Source organism: Columba livia, chromosome 12 (assembly GCF_036013475.1).
Source record: "Columba livia isolate bColLiv1 breed racing homer chromosome 12, bColLiv1.pat.W.v2, whole genome shotgun sequence".
Lineage (NCBI taxonomy): Eukaryota > Metazoa > Chordata > Aves > Columbiformes > Columbidae > Columba > Columba livia.
This window is the reverse complement of record NC_088613.1, coordinates 14,514,525-14,528,674: the sequence shown is the minus strand read 5'-3', so window position 1 is coordinate 14,528,674 and position 14,150 is coordinate 14,514,525. Positions and strand designations below refer to the sequence as shown.

At 37.4% G+C, this 14,150-nt stretch overlaps 1 protein-coding gene across 2 annotated transcripts; it reads left to right on the top strand.

The window, feature by feature from the left end:
- The first annotated feature begins 171 nt into the window (after window positions 1-171).
- On the top strand, window positions 172-13,499 carry APOOL (apolipoprotein O like). 2 transcript variants are annotated; one of them, XM_065077883.1, is made up of 9 exons: window positions 172-267; window positions 2,091-2,192; window positions 2,810-2,929; window positions 4,433-4,487; window positions 4,997-5,095; window positions 5,753-5,844; window positions 7,528-7,614; window positions 8,473-8,629; window positions 9,678-13,499. In XM_065077883.1, the coding sequence occupies exons 1-9, from the start codon at window positions 256-258 to the stop codon at window positions 9,773-9,775; spliced, it is 822 nt and encodes a 273-aa protein (XP_064933955.1). In that variant the 5' UTR covers window positions 172-255; the 3' UTR covers window positions 9,776-13,499. The 2 variants fall into 2 exon arrangements, with proteins under 2 accessions (XP_064933955.1, XP_064933954.1); XM_065077882.1 differs by lacking the exon at window positions 172-267 and adding an exon at window positions 651-1,733.
- The last annotated feature ends 651 nt before the right edge of the window (window positions 13,500-14,150 follow it).

Below are 14,150 nucleotides of genomic sequence, written 5' to 3'. Positions count from 1 at the left end.
CTCTGTGTGTGTGTGCGCTAGCGACTGTTAATTAGGGGAGATCAGGGAACGGCAGCGCTTGCCGCTCTCTCTCCCCTCAAGGGGCAGCCCCGGGCGGAGAGGGCCTGCCCGGGTACTGAGGCCCCGGGCTCGGTTCCACCCGCCCGCCCCGGTTGGTGCCCGCCCCGCGGAGGGGCCGGTCAGTCCGTCAGGGACGCAGCGCCCGCCCCTTCCCGCGCTCGGCCCTTCCCGCTTGCCGTACGGGGCTGTCCCAACATGGCGGCCAAGGTGAGTGCCGCCTGGCGGGGGGGAGGCCGCTGCTGCGGCGGCTGCCGTGGCTGGGGCTCCCCTTTCCGCTCTGGGGGAGCCGGAGGGAGCCCCGTGGGGTCTCTTGCGGCTCTCCCGCCCCTCGGGAGCTCCGGGCAGCGCTGAAACGGCTGCTCCGGTCGGGGGAGCCCTGGAGGCAGCGGGCGGGCCCGTGTGCTGAGCACCGCGCTGGGGGTGTTACTTCCCGGCGCTGAACAAGCGCCCTGCGCCAGCACGGGATGAGGGGATCAGGGTCTCTCCGGCCTGGAGGGCTGAGGTGGAGCAGGATGGGAAAGTAAGAGGTGTCGGTGTTGCTTTCTCCGTTGCAGAATTTGAGGTAGAACAAGCTGGTTAAGGAAAGCAGTTAAATTGTACGGCAGCGAATAAGTATTTATCTTCTGGTTGTTCTCACAGCTTCTGAAACACTTTCCCTTCCTTACTCGAGAGATGAAATATCAAGATACCGGTTTGGTACCGCCATTGTGAAGTGTAGTAGCGTTACACCACTACTAAAAACAGGGATGTTAAAATCACACTGTTACAATCCAACAGGGTCAGGAGTATTTAAAATATCTTTAATTGTAGAGATGTGCCTTTAAACAGGGGAAAATGTGCCTTTAAAGAGCCAGGCTTTCACTCAAATGTTTTGTCAGGTTTTCCGTTTTTTGTAGTCAAATTGGTGGATATGTTGCTCTTCATGTTTACTTTTGCGAAGCATTTTAAATGTGTATATATCTGCAAAGAAAAAGGATTATGCAAGTGAGGACAGCCGAAAGGATGAAAGTGAAGCATTTTACCATAGTTTGTTATGACACAACCACCTGAAAGAAGAAACTGTATTTGTATTTGCTATATGCCTGGATGGTCCTGATGTAGTGTTGTTTAGTACATAAATAGGAGTGATTCAGTGCCTTTGGTGAAGTGGTGAGACTTTGTGTTCTTTATTATTTACTATGGAAAATTAATAGAGTTTTATTCTTTTCACTCTCTGTGCGTTACCATCTGGCAGACAAATTTACAAAACAAATCCATGGAGTATCAGTAAGTTGAAGTAGAAGGATGCTCCGTTGCACTCGTGTGTGTTTTTTTGTGGGATTTTTTTTTTGTAGTTGTCATTAGAGACTTAGAAATAAATACATACCCAAATTAAAATACTGGATTCAGCCTAGAAGCTTCTAACAACCGTCATGTCTCATATAGCTTCTGGGAAAAATAAAATACTTCTAAGTAGACATCAAACTCATGACCAAACCTATGTTTCTTTAATTCACTTGCAACCATACAGGATTCAAAAGGTTAAGCAGGTGGTTAATTCCAGTAATTGTTATGTATCTCTGTGTGTTGTTGACATGCGATTATTCCAAACAGACAGGAGTTGAACCATTCTCTGAATTGGAAAGATGACATTTCGTCTGATGTCGTGGAGAATTCCTGTAAATAAAACTGAGGTGCTTTTTTTTCTGAAACAAGGGTCATTCATTGACTTGGAGTACCCACATTTTGAATCAATTACGGCTTAATTTACCTTAAGAGATGATGGAAACATCACCATGGCTTTGGACACAAAATTCTTCCTGATATTTTAGGCACAACCGTTGTCAGTGATTTCTAGCTTTTTCTATACCATTGTAATTTGAGAAAATCTTTGTATAAGACAGAAGTTGTTTCTAAACCATATGGTATTTTAAAAGTGACTTGTTTAATCTCATATTTGACCAAGCACAGCAGAATAGTAAAATCCAGGCTTTACTGGAGTGAGATTTGTATTTCTGCATTAAGAGTCCCTTTTTCGTTGTCTGTCCCAGGTGGCAAAGCTGGCAGCTGCTTCTGCTCTGCCCTTTGCCTGGATCACTGTATATGCAGCTGCAGAAAAGGAATCAAAAGTTCAGCTGGTGAACCCACATCAGGTAAGAATCTTAGTGTTTGTCAGTCTTCAAAGTAATAGTAGAAGAATCTGCACAATACCATCTCTTTCCATTGAATTTTATCACCCAGTAAATAAAATACGTAGCTAAGTAACGTATGATGATAAGAATTCCCTCCTAAATAACTGACCGCTGTAGCACAGATAAAACACAAAGTGTTACAGTAGGAAGTTAGTCAAGTTTTATCTAATTTTCATTATTATGTTATTTCCATACTGAAGCCAGAAAAGGTAGAAAGTGTGTAATACTTACTGATAATGGTAGTCTTTTTCTGTTGTACACTTTATAATAATACATTGCATCTTTTAACTATTCTTGCTCATGCTTTTTCCAAATAAAAAATATTTTTATCATACTCAGTAATTCTGCTTCTTAGAACCTATGCAATGCTTTCAGTTTTCATTTCTAAAGAATTAATCTGTAGTCACACTTATGTAAAGTAAGTTTGTCAATGTGAAAGAGCAGAATTTGCGATAGGGGTTTTGTTTGCTGTGATGGGAATTCTAAGGATTTGTAGTCTTGAACAAAGCTGTTCAGTGTAAACACTAGCCAGTGTACAAAACCACCTCCCTGCACTACAGTTACGCTTTTCTTTCCAGCTTCCTATTTATTGTCCACCACCTCTGAAATCAAAATACATTGAAGAACAGCCCGGTCACTTACAGAAGCAGCTTTCTTCAGTAAGACAGACAACCGGCCGCTATATTGGATGGTGCAAGGTAAGAAATATTAATAACTGCCTGCAAAGTTTCCTACAATTCCTGTCAGCGCTAAACCAAAACACTAAAAAGCCAGCATACTTCACTCTGGAGTATTATTGCAGTTCCTTATAATTTGGGATGCAAAACTGAACCCTTCTCTCATTTTTCTTACTGTGCTTAGAACGGGGAACACGTGTGTTCTCCCTGTTTTCCAAATCAAAAAGGCAGCGAGATAATTAGGTCCCTTTCAGTGGATGGTAAACTGGATCTAGGCCAACACATAGTGTCAGGTTCAGAAACATGTCTTGGTTCACTTTACAGCAGGAGTTATGTAGGTAAGTTGTTTCTAGCAGAACCTGATGGCGTTGAGGAGTCTGAAATTCCAAGTAGAGACCATGGAGAGGCAGAGCTGCTTCTGAAGGGCAAGCTGAAAGACCCGATTTAGGTACTTTAACTTAGTGTATCCAAAGTAACTGTTAAAGCAGACAATTGCTAAGTAGTCATGAAAATACTTCACATCTCTGTTATGGAATATTGTTGGCATAGAAGAGAATGTCATACCTGTCACCATTCTCTCAACTGCTGGTAAATGACAACTTTGCCCTGGCTCTTGTTAGTAAAAAAATTTGATGCTTGTATTTTTCTTCTACAAATGAAGTAGACCTTATTATTTGAAAAAGGCAAAGAAATCAAAATGTGTTCCTGTATTTTCTGTAAATTTCAGTTCTGTTGATCTGTGAAAATGTTGGCAGTGACTGTGTAACTGAAATAAATTAGTTAAAGTCTGTATCAAACCTTTCCATGCCCTTGATCATCGAGTGTTTCTGAGATTGGCTGGCAGTGACCTCTGCTGGTAAATTTCTGTGTTACTGCAAACAAATGATTTTGGTGAAATAACTCAAGATGACATTGTTTTTCATTAATCTCCTAAAGAATGTGTATTTACTCAATTTGTTTAGCAATATGAGGACAATGATACTAATTATAGGCTAGAAGAAGCTTATTTTCTGGATAAAGAAAACCTTGTAATTAAATAATCTGCCCAATTTGAAGGGAGTAATGCAAACTAGTTGAGCAGAGATCTTAGACCAAATCAATATTGCTTATCTTCAGCAAAACTGAGCACTGTTTTTACAAACTAAAAGAAATAGCCAGTTTTACTGGGTAGGTCTCTCTAGGGAAGAAGAGATTGGATTTGATAATTGAGTTTTCATATGTTGTAGAGTTGGGGTCCAAATGTTTTGCTACCCTAGAGTTTTGTTCCTGAGATGTCAATTTTGAAAGTGATCTTACTATATTAAAGAGACTTTTTAAAATGAAATACAGAGGAAAGGCCTAAAAATATAAATATGGTAGTGAAAAGGGGGATAGATCTTAGCACGGCCAATGCAGAAAGTAGAAAGTCACAGATCTGACTTGTTTGTCTCATTGTGCTGAGCCATATGTATCGACTGAGTAGTTTTGTACTGAAAACATTTACTTTCTAACGTTTTATTTCTTCTTTTTTTTTTTTTTTTTTAGGATGCTTTTGTCTTTGTTAGAAATGGAATAATGGATACAATTCAGTTTGGAAAAGGTAGGCAAGTTGCATATTCCTGAGTTGAGCACATTCTGGTTTTTTTCTTCACGACTTAGAAAGATGGTTGAAACAGCAAATTCTGGTTCCAGGAGAGAGCCGGAGGGAGGGTGGAAGGGGAATAGTATACTGGCAGATTACAAACGGTGCATTGTCGTATTTAATCTACATTAACTTACAGTAAACTTAAAACTATGTTTTCCTTTTCCTTTATTAAGGACTGACACTTTACAAAACACAAAAAAAGTATCTAAGGAAAAAAATGGTTAATTTTGCTGTGTTTTGAGGACCATGATTGTTGTTCTGTCTGGCACAGGCTGCAGGGTGCGCACCTGGAAAATAAAGCATCTTCATTCATTAACAAAAAATCCAGTCTTAGACTGTTTCTGGGTTTGGATATTCATAATTTTACTTCCATCTTTATTTCTTAAGTGGGAAATAAAATAAAAGTATTAATATTGAATTGCTATGCTTCTTTTTATGTCTTCTTTTTTTTTTTTAATTCTAAGATGCTTATGTTTACCTGAAGAATCCACCACCAGAATTTCTTCCCAAAGTTGGTGTGATTACAATATCAGGCTTAGCTGGCATCGTGCTGGCAAGAAAAGGTAGGTTTTTTTTGCTTATTTTCATTATTGCTGTGTTGACTATGTAGCAGCTAGTAGTTTTAATGTTTAAAAGACTGCTGAAAAATAGGCAAAACTTATGTAACTAGTATTAAAAAACAATCCTTCCTGACAAATTGAAGTGACATTATTAGATACTTCTAGAAGCTAGCTAAGGCCTAATAGACAGAGCAGGATTATATCGTCATTTTTAATGGTGGAATCAACAGAAATTGAAAGTGGGACATTTGTTTTGAGTTTGTTCATTATGGGTTTTCAAAAACAATGCATTTATGAGAGGAAATTGAAGACAAATTAACAGGTAAGGTTACTGGATATAGTGGAAATTAAGGGAATTTAGAGGGAAGATGCTGAAGAATGTTGGTATTTGCTTAAGAGGTACAAAAGAAGGCAGTTTGGAAGGCAATTTTTCACAATAGTGGGAAATCGAATTTGGGATTATTTCTGATTCAAGAAACAAGTGTTCAGAATATCAGTATCTCCTGCAAACCTGACTGTACTAAACTATAATCACACTCTGTTCTCTGCTCCAGCTGTTACGGGGATAAGTTTGATGTAAACAATGCATTTAATTCATACAGCTGCTTAGTTTTACTTTTCAATAGTGTCTAATTATTTAAAATATTTGGCTTTATACAGGCTCTAGATTCAAGAAAATTGTGTATCCGTTGGGACTTACAACTTTAGGAATTTCTGTTTGTTACCCAGCTCAGTCAGTGGTCGTTGCTAAGGTAAGTTTACTTGCATTTTAATATTGAATTAACAGTTTATTTAGTCATAGCATTCCCATTTCACTTGAGTTAAGTGTAATGGCTCCAGGAGTCAGAATTCACCTGCATCTTCATTAAAACATGTAATGCATCACAGGTGTTAATTGCTTAGCTATAAGTATGAAGAGAATGACTGAATTTAAAAATGCAGTTGCATAGCCTCTCAAGTTTTAATCCTCATTTCTAAAATAAATGAAGATTTTTTTAATTTACTTTTATTTCAGCAGATAAAATAAAAGCCTTTCTGAACTTGATAGATAAGCGATTTGAGATACTGTACAGTTGCATCTCTTGTTAGAATTCCTTGTTTCCCAATTATGTCACCTTGCAGTTGTCTACCTCAGCAAAGTAAGTCCTGGCTGTTTATCTTGAAAAGCAGATCTATACTTAGTATTTTGTATGCAAGAACTGTTTGCACACAGTAATTTTCTACACAAAAAATCAATTGAAAAACAGGATATGAAGTTTATACATCTTTTCCTTCTCTATAGTTTTACAGTGTTTCCCTATTTAGAAAAGCACATACTGCTTCATAAGAGTTCTTCATAGTTCCTTGATGAACTTTGTATTTATTGTTTCAAAATTGCACTTTTGTGTGAAATTAGTGAGATAGGAAAATGTAGGGGTTTTAGGCGTGTTTGGTTCTGGGACTTTCTGTCTTTTCGTGAAATGATCTGATTTAAGTTTTGACAGAAAGATTTATGGAACATTATCCTGAAATCTGATTGGAAGAAAGACCCACTGTACTATTGAATCTCTAACTTTCCATCATGATGAATCGGTTGTTATTGTTACTAATTTTAGTGGGATGTTTTTCTTTGGGATTTTTGTTCTTCCAGAGTACTTCGGAAGATATCTCAAAGACCTGCACTGTGGTTAAAATATTGGGGTGATCTTGTATCACTGAACTAATCTGTTGTTTTTGTCTTACATGCGCATCAGTGAGGTTATGGTTCCTCCAGAGCCAGCGCGACTTCTTAGCTCATTTATCGTAAGATGTAATGTCAGGGTTGAGAGATGGAAAGGAACGCTATGCCATCCCTTACGACCTGTCTCAGGCAGCTAAATCCTTGGTTTTAATCCGCTTACATTATGTTTCACCTTTTGCACAGTTGTTTGTAGTTGCAGCTGTGAAGTGTTCTGTTTCTACAGAGTATTTGTGAAGGGACTCCATAGTTATTGCCATGTTATAAAGTTACTTTTTGAAAATGGAAGGATTTGGCAGTTGGGAAAGCAAAGCACTGCTCGCTGACATGGGCCAGGGCATCTCTCAGGGCTTTTTCCTTTTGTGTTACTGTCTGATCATTTCCAAGAGACTCAGACAAATTTGGAACCTTTAAAGCTGCTGTTCCAGTCTATGGTGCAAATATTGCCAAAACACTGTTTGCTGATCAGGCTTTGGTTTCATTTTGAGTAGGTAGATGTAGCATGTGGATGCTACCTGTGGATTTCTCATACCAATTTAAACATTATTTAGGATTTGCTTGATGTAATAGAAATATGCGCTAGATCTTGAAAAGCAGATGATTAAAATGTCCTAGTATGGGGTCAAGCATGTCCTCATGCGAAGAACATGCTTTTCATTTGAAGGGTATCTTAGTACTTTAAAAGCTGTTATTTAATTACGCTTTTCTAAAAAAACAGGTGACGGGGAAAAAGTTATTTTCTGCAAGCCATCAGACCTTTGAAGCTGTGCGATCACTATGGGCAAAAAAGGAAGATGTCACCAAGGTAGGCTTCCTGAAGTAATGACTAACTCAGAAATTCAAAGGGGGGAAAAAGTAAGTGAGAAGGTCAAGTACTATTCTGGTGGTACTGTTTAAGATTACTGATTGCATTAAATGAGGCACAAAAAACCCTCTGATATTTTGTAAATTCAGTGTTTAATGTCATATTTGTAATATCTTTCAGACACCAATTTTTTTTTCCCTTTTAAAAGAAAATGAAAGTTTCTCAGTTATATTAACATTTAGAAGTCTATGGTCGTTTGTATGCAGTCCTCACCTTGTACACTGAGGAGTACAAATCTCATTCTGAATTTTGAAAGTGAGATTCAGATAAATGTAATAAAAATGAAAGCGAAACAAGAATTGTGGTAAAGACAGCTTCTATTATATTTTTTTCCCGGAGTGAAGCCTGTTCCCAAACCAATATATTATTTTTGATTACTAAGATGTTACCATGATTTATCTTTCCGTCTTCTGTTAACTAAGGGTGGCAAGTGTTCTGTGAATACTAAATGCTGTTTCAGTCTTGTGCAAGACTGTAGGTTCCTCATCTGTAAATGAACAGAGACTTCCTTGTGAAGGGTCTCAGGTAAAAGCACAGTGTCAGACTGAAGCAAGCTTCTTTCCATGTGTTTTTGAAGTTACTGTGTCTGAACTGTGGGGTTCTTTCATGCTTTTTTTTTCCAGCCGTGTACCTTGCATGCAGCTGACTTCAACATTGCCAGTTGAATATCCTTGTATGATGTCATATCTGAAATTAATTTAATGAAAGAGAAGCTTTCAGACTTGAAATCTTTATTTTGCAATGATGTTTTAAACATATAGCCATGTGCATTTTTTTTAATTAATGTTTGGTTCACAGCTGCCACAGGAGTCAAAATCAGTTGCCCAAGAAGATAAGAAAAACAAAGACATTTCTAGTACAAAACCCGAGTCTGCTATTGAGTCAAGATCATTCAACAGAACAGAATTTTCTCCAGTAGAGTCTTGGAGTAATAAAGATCCAGTGCCTTCATCAGGTGAAGTAAAAATTTCAAGTGTTATCTCAGGGTAACACACAAATCCAATGCAAATTCTGATTTACATGACTTAATTTTGTAGTTACCCTTGCTTTAACATGGAGCTGTCACAGCACAAACTGTCAATATATGCCTCAGAGCCTCAGGGAGGTGATAATTTTATCACTGTGAACCCTGTCACAGTATCAGAATTCTTATATATTCGTTGTTCATTCTCAGTAATGTTTTCTTTCATTCTGGATGGTGTGGACTGCATATTGTTACCAATGAGATGCGATCATCAAGTATTTCTGTTAAATACCTACTTTAAATTATCTGTCTGTTATCAGAATACCAGAAGTCCAATTTAAAGGATTACTGCTGGATTTTTGTGAAAACAGCTGATTGGAATTACAGTTCATTTTGCTGTATGGGTTCTTTATCTTCAGATATTGCTGAAAGAGGAATGTGTAATTTTATTTTGCTAGGTTTTCTGCAGTGGTGTTCTTTGTGCATCTAAAGTGCTTGAGATAATCGACTAGATCATGTAACAGCATACATAACATACAAATACTTTGATAGGCCAATTGCTAAGATAAATAGTGGAATTACCTGTTAAAGGATAACTGAATTTGTTTTTCAATATTGTTATATTTTGTAGGGAAAAATTCTGAATTTTACTCAGAACACATTTGGATAGGGTTTCAATATTTTTTTTTTCTTTCACTGTAATATACCGTTGCACCTGTATTTTTCCTGATTTGGTTCATGGAATACTTTAATCTGTTTTTATTATACATTCGCTTCAGGCCACATTATCTTTAATGCTTCTATGTGTTAGAGAGTAGGAGGAAGACCTGCTCTCCATCCACTGCTCTATGCTAATAATTACAACATGCCTTCATCATCCTGTATCACTTACATAGTTTTAATGAGAATATATGTATTTTGGTCATTTGTGTTTGGTAATACAATAATAATCAAAATGTGTTAATAAGCTTTTTTTCCCCACAGCTCAAATATATATATATATGTTTTTTCAATTACATCTCTTTAATATCTCTAACAGGAAGAGTGAAGACACCAAAGTTTAAGCCTGATCCAAAGCTTATGGACCATGGTCAGTCCAGCCCAGAAGATGTGGACATGTACAGTACTAGAAGTTAAGACAAATCTGCTTACAAGTCTTTGCAAAGTGTTACAGATAAGGGAGAGGGAAGAAGGGAAGGAGTAATCCTTACAATACATACTCTGCAGTATAATTTAATCAGGTATTTTCTTATATCCCAATTTGTAGTATTGAACATCATAATTCTGTTTAGTGAATAGTTTGTTTCTCATTACTTTTAAACAGTGAGGATTCACTTGTTGTTGGTGTCATTGGTGAGACACTGAGAAAATGAAATTTGTCAATGTCTTCTCACAATGAGGTTTCTCTGTGCCAAGCTTGTTAATGTCACTTCAAAAGGATATTTGAAAATGTAAACATAGCTCCATAGGGCTCAGATGTTCATTGATCTAAAAGAAGAATGTGATGGGTGGGGTTTGCAGAGCCTTCTTTGTCTTTTTTCTTTCAGATCTGGACTGAAGTGTAACATCTTGTTAGTCTGAGTACCCTTAAAAGTTGGTTGTTGTATGTTACAAATAACATTATCTTTAACACTTGTATAAACAAGTCACCTTTTTTTTCATTGCAAAATCCTTTGTTGTTGTTTGCCTCTTTCACAAAGGTGAATGGAAACAACTTCTTGTCCTGCGTGCTTCTTGTGAATTTAAATTTCACTTAAGTTGGGAAAAACACACAATCAATCTCTAAAACATCCTTTATAGCCTGTGCATTAGTTTTCACATACTTCTACTACTTTGAGGAGTTGTATGCAAATTGCTTAATCCAGGAAACGGATACTGTTTCACTTTATATAGAATGCATTAGCAGTGTTGAGGAAGTTGGAAACCTCCCGTAGTTTTGAGGTTTAAAGTGCTGACAAATATTAAAAATGCAGAAGTAATAGGCAGCCAACTTTTTTTCCCAGAAGTTTGTATGCAATACCCATTGATCTTGGTAGGATTTCTGTGAAATTCTGTCTCTTTCCATATGAATGACATGAGAAATTCATTAAGTTTTGTAGGATGAAACTTTCAAACTGTTTTTATCATTGTGTATTTCTCTCCACTTCTGTTCATCCTCTGTTTCTCTTCAAAAAACACTCTTATAAGGGTTGGAATAGATCTGGTAGTCTTCCTTGAACACAGTGCGACTCGTTATCAGTATACGATGATAATCACCCTGCTGCTTAGAGGTAAATTCCATCTGTTTACTATGGCACTTCCCTAGTACATAAACTGCAGAAGGACACTGTGCTGGTAGTTTGTCCTTCGATCTGTTGAATTCTATTATCTTTCAGTTAATGGAAACATGTGCTTTGTTGTGAAGTTGGGGGTGGGGGGAACAAGAACAAACTGTGCAAATAGATAGTTTGGTTGGAACTTAAACCTGAAAAGAAATGCTGCTTCATGTGGATGTGTTCTCAGCACTGGGATGCAAAGGGATATTTCCTCCTGTTCTGCATAAGAAGAGGTTTCACAACCTGGTTCCACCCTCTAAGGCCACTAACGCAAAGCAGGTGCCTCTGCCTTGTGGGCAAAGAGTATTCCTGGTGTCACGGTGGGACTAGCAGAAGCTGTGAGGAGGTTCTGCACAATGACATTAATCGTGAATGAGCAAAGAGTAAGTAAGGCTTTTATGACAAGTCAGAAATAGTGAAGTATTGACATTTTGGAGTCCAAATTTCAGGCAAAGTGGTGGGCTTTGTTATACAGAGTCCAACAGAAGGTGAAGTCAGTAAATGTGAATTTTAAAGAAGAATTCTGTTAGTTAAACTTGCTTGGGACAGATGACTTAGAATTTAATGTGTTTTGTTTCTGTAATCATCTCTTAAGGCCCAGGAAACTGTCAGAATTCAGACAGCGATATTAACTTGATCTTCACAGAGCTCTTGGACAAGACACGTTTAGTGTTCCATCACAGAGGGAGGAGTAGAAAAATTAGATGGCTGGGCTTCATGTACCATTTCCAGGGAAGCAGAAGAACACATAAGGCAGGAAGTGAAAATAATGAATAAATGATCATTTTCAAACACAAGAGTGAATGGCAGAAATTGTATTATCTGTCTCCCTCTGATCAGATTCTGGGTAAAAAACCTGAAAGAAAAAACATCTGCTCTACTCCTAAATTCTATTTAAGTTCTAATTCATGTCCTTAGAATGATAAACTACCACAACAAATCAACAAGAAAGGTAAGATGGTGCGGGTTTGCGTGGATGTTGTAGGGGTTTACTCTGGTGTCATTTTTAGGTGCATAGTGTGAAACAATGCACAGGAATTAGTCTGGGAGCAGGGCAAGAAGCTGCCTTGGACACTTGTGAGGGAACAAGAGATGGTCTGGTCTGGTCCTTTCCATACATTAAGGGCATTACCACTCAAATCTCGTGCGACATATGAGAGTGTCTGGTCTGCAGAAAGTACACTGGACACCTCGGTGGTTAGACAGTCCATTAGATGTTTCATACAAGCAGTTTGTGTTACAAGCCCTGATTTTACAGGAAGTTCATGCTGTAACTGGATATGATACACAAAACTGCCCTTTCTCATTCTCAGGATAAGGTAATGATTTGTTTGTTTCTTTGTCAGCAGTTTTTGTTTAATATTCCTACACAGTTGAAAAGCTGGGACTAATATTAGAGACTTGGGTTTTGGCACTGAAACAGATATAGCTAAATATCAACTGTTTCCCTGTCTGCAGCCAAAGAAAACAGGGCAAAAGAAGTATGAAAAGTTTTGTATCCTGTCTAGATGTGTTCTCTGCTTTCAGAAAGACAATAATCACTCTGAGTAGATATTTCTCTGTCCTAGATCATAGATGTATTAGTAGTGGGAAAGAATTTTTTAGTAAAACCTGGAATCTGATCTATTATAATAGTTCTTTGCTGGTATAAACTTCTGTGTGAGTCAGTCATGTGAGACACGCGATGAGAGAAATTTCCAAAGGTGCCAAAAAAGATGCAGGTTATTATAGAGAAGTTTGGGGTGTATTTGCTGAAGTGAAGGCAGCACAAATCACCTTACTCATCTGCTCTTGCGCAAGTATTAGAATGGTGACTGTGAATCTTTATTACTCCACTGCCGTTTTGTGAAGTGTTTCTTTGTCAGGTTTAACAAAGTACCCGCCCTCTGCACTTCACACACCTAAACCTCCATGTTTCATACAATACTCTGCAGATGGCTTGTTCCAGATCACTCCAAGGAACCGTAGCCACATCTGTGTTCATAATTTATCATAAAGGTGCTATGCAATGGCTTTAAAAAAGCAAATCCAAACCTACTTTATGCCCTGCTTGTGAGTCCTCACTTTAATTATATGTGCCTGACTTGATCTCTTTAAGATTTCAGATCCAGTATGCTAGCCTGTTAAGCAATGGAGAATTAACATAAGTACATGGGAAAAAGGTGCATTGAAAGACATAGATTTATTACTTTATAGTGAAATACTTTGAAATGCCTCTCAAATGTATCATTAACAGTCACTTAAAGTTTCTTTCATAATGCAATAATACAGTAACATAATAAAAGAAAGTATACTGTAATTTTTATATAAGTTATATATTTGTGAAAAATCCAATGTCTTAAAGAAATAGGTCACATGATATTTTGTAATATATAAATAGTTTTAATGCATGTTTTTTATTTATGGTCGATCGTATTAATATATAGAAATTTGGAACTTGTTGATTTTTTTATTATTTACATAAACCTGATTGTGATACTTTATTTTGTCATATTATTGTGAAGCACCTGAAAATAAAGGGTGATAAGATACTTTTTTAAAATTAACTTTTGTATGTTGTCTCATCTGTAGGGCAAATGGTCAATTCCTTTTCTCTAAAGCAGGTTGAAGAAGTTAATTGGCAAACATGACTAAGTCACACCTGTTTCACTAATGGGGAAAAAACTTCACCCCCGAAGGACTGAAAAGTGCATTCCTGGAAGAAATCAACAAAGTAACATCCAGGACATGTTAATGCTCAGCATTCAGTTGTTTTTGTGTCTTAAATGTTGACAAGCGCTTCCATTTTCTTTTCTTGGTAATTTCCTCTGAAGATTGCTGTAGCTCTGAACTTGGAATAAAGGCGGCTTTTATCCACACTGGAGGAATGACATACATTGTTAAAAGAACGAGGCAGATAGCAAATCTATTTCCCTCAGTATGGCTCCATGATAATCTTCCAGGTAAAGTAATTTGCCAATCCAAGAGTCATAAATAATGTAATACGTGGTGTAACTCATAGCGTAACGCCTTAAAAGAAGAAAAATTGTGTGAGTAAGTACTGTGGCTGTTTTAATGGCAGATTATCATTGTGATGCTTGAATAACTTAGGAAACCTTGTGAGGATTTTTTTAATGCATCTGTATAGTTACCTTGTGGTGAAAGTTTGGAGTGTTTCTGAATTGCATTCAGAAACAGAAAATGTATTTTAAATATAA

Bases quoted from the DNA above. Each gene is read 5' to 3' on its own strand.
- APOOL (XM_065077882.1), top strand. From the start codon at position 1,686: ATGACATTTCGTCTGATGTCGTGGAGAATTCCTGTAAATAAAACTGAG. The intron at 2,193-2,809 runs GTAAGAATCTTA...TTTTCTTTCCAG, and splicing joins AGCTGGTGAACCCACATCAG to CTTCCTATTTATTGTCCACC. The intron at 5,096-5,752 runs GTAGGTTTTTTT...GGCTTTATACAG, and splicing joins CATCGTGCTGGCAAGAAAAG to GCTCTAGATTCAAGAAAATT.